At 61.2% G+C, this 7,244-nt stretch overlaps 2 protein-coding genes across 4 annotated transcripts; both read right to left on the reverse strand.

The window, feature by feature from the left end:
• Positions 1 to 50: 50 nt before the first annotated feature.
• On the reverse strand, positions 51 to 1,951 carry LOC107198706 (the record flags this gene model as incomplete). Its single annotated transcript, XM_015615861.2, is given in 2 exon segments — positions 51 to 1,450; positions 1,453 to 1,951. Coding segments are annotated over 2 exon segments (750 nt in total), but the record flags the coding sequence as incomplete, so codon positions are not given.
• Positions 1,952 to 2,558: 607 nt separating this feature from the next.
• On the reverse strand, positions 2,559 to 7,236 carry LOC107198715 (E3 ubiquitin-protein ligase RNF19B-like). Of its 3 annotated transcripts, none has more exons than XM_015615879.2 (9): positions 7,069 to 7,236; positions 5,653 to 6,137; positions 5,069 to 5,244; positions 4,642 to 4,792; positions 4,130 to 4,292; positions 3,579 to 3,693; positions 3,331 to 3,465; positions 3,047 to 3,239; positions 2,559 to 2,923 (listed from the first exon to the last, which is right to left on the reverse strand). In XM_015615879.2, the coding sequence occupies exons 2-9, from the start codon at positions 6,099 to 6,101 to the stop codon at positions 2,764 to 2,766; spliced, it is 1,542 nt and encodes a 513-aa protein (XP_015471365.1). In that variant the 5' UTR covers positions 6,102 to 6,137; positions 7,069 to 7,236; the 3' UTR covers positions 2,559 to 2,763. The 3 variants fall into 3 exon arrangements, with proteins under 3 accessions (XP_015471365.1, XP_015471363.1, XP_015471364.1); XM_015615877.2 differs by having other exon boundaries at positions 5,653 to 6,255; XM_015615878.2 differs by having other exon boundaries at positions 5,653 to 6,333.
• Between the last annotated feature and the right edge of the window lie 8 nt (positions 7,237 to 7,244).

Genomic DNA, 7,244 nt, shown 5'->3' on the forward strand with positions numbered 1-7,244 from the left:
TGGGGAGGAGAACATTTATCCCTGTGGTTTTTGCCTGTGGCTCCCAGTTTGCCCAGGACAGCTCTTCTGAGGAGTCTCGCAGTAAACTTGAGTCTTTGGAGAAAGTCTGTCTCTACTCAAGGGATGGGGGTACCACTTATGTGCCTGAGCTCACCTGCCTCTAGCACCCATAAAGCTGCACCTTCTATCGAGGTGGGTCAAGAGGCAGCTCCTCCCTGATGCCAAGCTCCAGGGCTCCTCCCAGCCCGGCCCAAGGGCTGTCAGTACCCGTGGGTGCTCCAGCAGGAGCGATGTCCATGGGTTGTAGAACACTGATGGAAGGGTGGGCTATACAGGTGAGCTCTCCCTGTGTAGCAGGAAGAGCCCATGCACTCAGCAAAACACTGGAAAAGAAGAGCACTCTGTGGTGATCCATTATTTCTTTTTATAAACACTTGGCCCCTTTTATGCCCATTTCCCACACTTGTTCTTTCCCCCAGTCCCTCCTTCCCCTGCAGCCTGTGGCCGTCCCACCTGCCCCAGGACTCCATGGGAGCCACAGGCTCTGTGGGCAGCAGTCCCCATTGCTGGGGTGGGGGGTGTCTCCCACTGTGCCCCTGGACCTCAGGTACCCCTGTCTGACCATCCTGTGACATCCTGGGGCCCCTGTGACAGCCAGGCCAGAGCTGCCCCTGGCTCTCAGAGCTGAGCAGGGCCTCTCCCTGCACAGCCTCCAGGATCCTGTGCTCTGCTGTGTTTCTGGTGAGCTGCCAACACTGAACCTGTCAGGCAGCCACAGCAGAACCCCTGCATCAGTTCCCCAAACAGCTGCAGCTCTGAGGGCCTTTGCTGTGGCACAGGACCCACCACAGAGCATTTTGAGTAAAAATCAGCATGATAAAACATCAACAGAAACACAGAAAATGGTCTAAACCCAGTCACTGCTCAATCCCGGTCACTAATGTCAGGTCACCACAAATCAGAGCCATTTTGGGACTCCACAGAGACTGGAGACTGCATCACAAACCTTAATGACCAGGAAGAAAATTTAAAACCAAACCCTCTAGATGGAAGCCTGGCAGCAGGAATAGGATGACAGCATATGACAATTGAGACAAACTGGTTTTAATGTCACCAAGCAAAGCTGCCTCAGCTCAGGGACTGCAGAAATAACTAACACTTCAGGACTGCTTGTCCATGTGACTCTCCATTCTGTTCATTCAATCTGCAGTGACCCTGACCAGGACACTGACAGCACAGAGGCAGTGTGAGGTACTGAGCAGCCCCTTCCCAGAAGGATCCTGAGATAAACCCACCTGGCAGCAAGTGGAAGTTGCACTGAGAACAAACCCACTTCTGCAAAGGAAGAGTCTCCTCAGGCAGCCCTGTTCTAAGGGAACACACAGCTCATCCAGAGTTCCTAAGCATAGAAACAGCCTCAGCAGCAACTCCAGCTGCAGCACTGTGTCGTTGGGCTGCAGGAGCCAAACACCAGAAAGCAGTTCAGGACTGAATAATTCACTGCAGAGCCACCAGACAGGGTGGGGAGTTGAAGCCTGAGGCTGCCAGGAAAGGGGGTCAAAGGTACCAGGAGGGGCAGCTGGGCTGGTGAGGGCCAGACTGAACTGTGGGAGCTGAGACAACAGCCCAGGACCAGAAGGGTGGAGTTCATCCTTGACAATGGAAGACCTGCAGTGCAAGGCACTGCCAAAGGCACAACCCCATCACATGGGAATCCCAGAGCAGCTGGAGAAGTTGTGCAGGTGAGCCAGCTCACAAACCTCATCTCCTGTGGTGACAGGCTGGGACAGCTGGGGATGTTCAGTCTGGAGAAAAGAAAGACCCAGGGAGACCTTAGAGTCACAGTGCCTAAAGAAAGCTGGAGGGACTTTGGACAAGGGTCTGGCAGGACAGGACAAGGGGAAATAGCTTCCCACTGCCAGAGGGCAGGATTAGATGGGACATTGTGGAGAAATTATTTCCTGTTGAGGCCCTGGCACAGGTTGCCCAGAGAAGCTGGAAGTGTTCAAGGCTAGGTTGGATGAAGCCTGGAGCAACCTCATCTAGTGGAAAATATCCCTGCCCATGGCAAGGGACAACAATGAGCTTTAAATTCCCTTCTAACCCAATCATTTACTCATTCTGTGACTGCCCAACTCTCAGCAGCAAAACATTCAGAAGTAGCTTTTTTTTTTTTTCCTATGGGAAAAAAAAGGGTGCTGCAGTGGAGTCAAAAGTGGTGAGGATCCCAGTGCCTGAGACTACACAACCCATCTGGCAACAGGTTCCCACAGCAGCCCAGAGTGTTCCCTCGTGGTCCCTCCACACTGGCCTTGCTGCAGGACGGATCCCTGCGGGGATCAGCACAGAGACTGGAGCTGGGGGGCTGCTGCCCTCCCCCAGCTCTGCAGCCTGCTCTCAGGGCAGATCAGCTGGTACAGGCAGGGCAGCCACAACAACCCCTGCATCGCCTGGGTGGCCTCTTCCTCACACAGGTGCAGATGTGATGCCTGTCATGCACACCAGTGGGCTGCCATGGGGCTGCACTGTCAGGGGAGTTTTGCCACAGGAGACAGAGGGACCCTCAGAAAGCAGCTTTATTTCCTAGTAGTGCCTCTGGGAACGGGGCAGACAGGGCTACTGCAGGGTGTGGCAGTGCTGGGTGCAGCTGGCACCCACCCAGGACCCAGCTCCCAGGGCTAGGCATGCTGGCAGAAGGGGACTGGCTCTGCCACAGGAGGGCACAGGGCCTGTGTGTGGATCCAGACTCTCCTCAGGTCCCCATCACTCCACAGGGACACCCACGGAGCTGCCCCTGTCACTGGTGGCTCCCAGGGAGTCCCCAGAGAGGCTCTGCCCAGACAGGGCACTGCTGAGGCTCTGCTGCCGGGCAGAACGTGGCACTGCTTCCACCGACACCTCCACCTCGATGGTAACACCTTCCCTGCAGACAGACACCGGCCTGAGGGCAGCAGCCCTAAGGGGGACATCACCATCCCAGCACAGCAGGAGCAGGGGAGGCTGTTTGGAAAGGATGTGCCACCCCCCAGCACAGCCACCCCGTTACCTGTCAGAGGTGTCCTGGCCCTCACTCAGCATACTCCCAGCAAGGGCCACTGTGCTGGCTGACTGGCTGTCCCCTTCCGGCCACGCTGGCCCCGGGCGCGGGCTGCGGCTGCTGCTGGGGATGGAGGCAGCGGGGTCTGGAGCTCCGTCCTCACCTGGTCTGGGGCTGGGCAGCACTGACCACAGCTCATTCACTGGGGAGAGAGAGCACGCTGTTCCCACGGACAGCTCCTGGCTGGAGCAGGGAGGGCACAGGCCGGGGCCTGCCGGCTGTGTGGGACTCACGTTTGGTCAGGTTGTCCAGCTCCACCATGCCGAGGTCTCCAGGCGTGCGGCTGCCCCTGCAGCCCCAGCGGCTCCGGCACAGCGACAGCACCACGGTCCCGTACACGTAGGTGAGCACCAGGGGCACGCCAACACCTGGGGGTGGTCAAGTGGTCACTGGCCAGCCCCAGCTGTGGTGCCTCTGGCCCCAGACATCCCCCACAGCCACAGCCCCGCTCCCCAACGTGGGCAGCGCCCTCAGCACTCACCCACAGTGAGAGCTGTTATGATAGGGGACACGAAGAGAGAGAGGAGGACACTGCTGGTGACAGAGAGGCACTGCTGGCACCCGGAGTGACTGCTTCGCCGGCTCTGGCCCAGCACCTCAAGGACAAGACAAAGAGGTGAGGTGCTCTACAGAGACCTCGGCATAGCCCCAGGGACACAGCCTCCTTCCAGCCTGGCAGAGCTCCAGCCATAGCCACCAACACCCCTCCCTCTCCTTAGCCACACCACCACTGCTGCCACAGCACAGGTGTTCCTGGAAAGCCCCCCTAGAACCTTTCCTCCTTTTGCCAATCTGACCCCTCTCCCCAGGCTGAGCACACCTGCACTGGCAGGGGCTGCTGGGGCGCAGCAAAAGGTCCCAGCAAGGAGGGACTGTGGGCACAGGCATGTGCTGGGGGTGGTCAGAGGTGGCACAGAGATGTGCTGTGGGCAGCAGGGAGCACTGCTGGTCTGTCTCTATAGCCAAGGGCCATGGGCTACCAGGCTCAGCAGGGAGCAGGACCACAGGGACTCCAGGACCACCTGCCAGTACCTTCCTACCCATGTAGATGGGGATCCCAATGGTAATGACAGGGACAGCAACACCCGCAGCAAGAGAGATGACCATGGGGGCTCCCAGCACCATGCCCAGCTGCCACATGATCCTCCGGGTCCGTGACCACGGCCTCTTCCCCCAGAAGGTGCAGCCAGAGGGGCTGTGGGGACAGAGGGGCTGAGACATAGCTTCTGCGAGGGGCAGGCAGAGACCAGCACAGCCTGGCTCCGTGCCAGGAGACATCCATGGGCCCACCAGAGAGCAGGTGGCCAGGTTCCCCCAACCCTGAGCTCCAGCTGCCTCTGACAGGGTGCCAAAAGCCAGCCCCAGCCCTGCCAGACCCAGCAGCACAGACCACCCTGCTCCCCCCAGCTAACCCCAAACCTGGGGCAGGGCCTGGTTGCCCCCATCCCAGTCCCCCAGCTCCTGTCAGGGCCCCCAGCCCTGACCCAGTGCAGTCCCACAGATCTCCCCAGCTCCTGTCAGGGCCCCCAAGCCCCCACACTGACCTGAGAAAGTGCATATCAGAGATCTCCCGCAGACAGAGCCAGCAGAAGAGGCACCCACAGACCGTGCAGTTCATGCGGTTGCAGCTCCCATCGTTGATCTTCATGATGAAGGCGCTGCAGCGAGGACAGACCTTGATGTCCTCAGCCTCAGCTGGGGGGAGATAAGAAGGGATGGGGGAGCAGGACAGAACAGTGTGCGTCTCTCCCAGCCTGTCCCGGGCTCTTCCCATCCCACAGGTGTCATGTGGGGAGCCAAGGTCCCTCACACACCCCGGCCCAACTGGCACAGGGGCTATGAGACTGCAGCAGAAGCAGCCAGGGGGAACTCTGGATCCTGGCTCCAGCAGCCCCACAGGCAGAAGGCACAGAGGCACACGACTGTGCCAAACCCCAGCCCTGCTGCTCCCACCCTGGGCCAGGGCCTCACCATGGGCCACCTCCTCCTGCTGGGCTGTGGGGGTGGCCAGGCTGGGGGCCGGTGGTGCACAGGGGCCGTCAGGGTGCCAGGGTTGCCGGCAGTGGTAGCAGAACTCGGTGCCACAGCCCTCACGCCCACAGGTGAGGCGGGGACACTCAGCACAGCCGTGGGCAAAGACAGCGTAGCTGTGGGGAGAAGGCGGCTGGAGCTGGGGTGCGGCAGGGGCCCCTCCCCAGCACAGCCAAGCCAGGCTGTGGCAGTCCCGGTCCCGCATGGAGCTGGAGCCACAGCCCCACTCGGGAGAGTCGGGATACACCCTCAACATCCCACCCTGCCCAGCATCCACAGCCCTGGGTCTCACAGAGTACCCAGCACAGCCAAGGACACCAGCGCTGTCAGACAGAGCAGCACAGGCTCTGCAGCCAGGCCAGGACATTTCACACTTCCCTGGGCACAGCCAGCCCAACAAAGGACAAGGCGAGGAGGAACCTCGCCTGGGAAGGGCTCCCAGGACACAGGCACACGCTGCTGTTGTGGGAGGGGGGCCCACGCCCAGCCCCGCATTCCCGTCTCTGTGCTGGGGCCGGTGGTACCTGCAGTCAGGTGCGGGGCACCAGCGGGTGCCAGGATCAGCCACCAGCAGCCGTCGCAGCAGGAACTCCTCGTACTTGTCCCGAAGGGCGGGCTGGGGCAGGAGCCGGTGCACATCGGCGGGCTGGAGCGCAGCGGGGCAGTGCGGGCACGACACCGGCACGCGGCTCTCGCTCACAGCGAGGCACAGGTACCGCTCCAGGCAGGCCCAGCACGAGCGGTGGGAGCAGGAGGCCAGGCTGGGAAAGGCCTCGGGGGGCTGGGGCAGCAGGCACAGGGGACACTCCTCCAGCGCCTGGCTCTCACCCAGGGGCAGCACGATGCGTGTCTCCTCGGGTTCCTCTGGCTCTGGCTCCGGTTGTGGTGGTGTTTCCCCCTCGATGGTCTGTGGCTTCCGCCTGAAGCAGCCCAGAAGCCGGCGGGGCCCAGGCACACGTGTGGGCTGCTCCATGGTGGCCCGCCAAGGTAGCCACCGACGGCTGCTGGGCTACGGAGGGCAGAGGGGAGGTGCTGGCCCCGGTGCAGCCTCCATGGCCCAGCTCCTACCTCAGCCTCACCACGGGTAACAGCGGAACCATCCCCAGCTGCAGTCGATGCCGCTCAGCCTGCAGAGGAACTGCTCCTGAGAGCGAGCCCGTGCCCTGGGAACAGGCCCTCGGCACCCAGAGAAGCCCAACAGCACCCTGCCAACAGACCCAAGCCTGTTCTGCCCCATCCTGTCTCCTTCAGCTCCGCATGACAGCTCCAAGACCACGGAACTCCCAAATCCCCAGTGTGGGGAAGTCAGCAGCAACACCGTGACAAGCAGCCCAGGCACAGAGCAGTGTGACACTCACAGCCACCCCCACCCCGGGGCTTCAGGGCTCTCCTCCCCAGGCTGAGACATGGCTAAAGCGCTTTTCACTGGAGTTCAATTGCCAAGGGACCCAAGACCCAGTTCATTCAGTGACCAGGAGCCAGGTAATTCCAGCAGTGGGGTAAATCTGTCCATTTTCCTTGCTTAGAGCTCACACATCCATGGCCACACCACACTCCCTCCCCATGATCCTTCCCACTCTACACCCCAAAGCTGCCCCCTGCCCTCTCCACCTCAACAGCACTGCTACACCCTCCACAGCACCACCGTGCCAGGGCTGGCACAGCCTCCACAGCACCACCGTGCCAGGGCTGGCAGAGGCAGAACCACCGGCACGAGAGGAGGCCGGCACCAGCGACACTCAGGTGAGACTGAGGAGTCCAAACGTACCCGCTCTGCTGGGCCAAGCACTGGGTGGCTCCACATCCCCCCGGGGGACACAGCACTTCCCAGGGGATACAGCAGTGCTTCCCAGGGAGAGGGCAACTACAGAGCTCAGGGAAACCAGCCAGAAACAGGATTTACGTGGTGGTTGGAGAGCGAGAGACGGCCAGGGCTGTACCTGTCAGCGGGGAATCATCGCTGGCAGCACAGCACAGCACGGCCACGGCTCCCCCGGGACGGCCACAGCCCAACACATCCAGCACCCGTGGACCTGTACAGGGACAGCAGAGACCCTGTACAGGGACAGCAGAGATCCTGCACAGGGACAGCAGGGATCCTGTAAAGGGACAGCAG

The sequence above is a fragment of the Parus major genome, unplaced genomic scaffold, assembly GCF_001522545.3.
Source record: "Parus major isolate Abel unplaced genomic scaffold, Parus_major1.1 Scaffold290, whole genome shotgun sequence".
NCBI classification, from domain to species: domain Eukaryota; kingdom Metazoa; phylum Chordata; class Aves; order Passeriformes; family Paridae; genus Parus; species Parus major.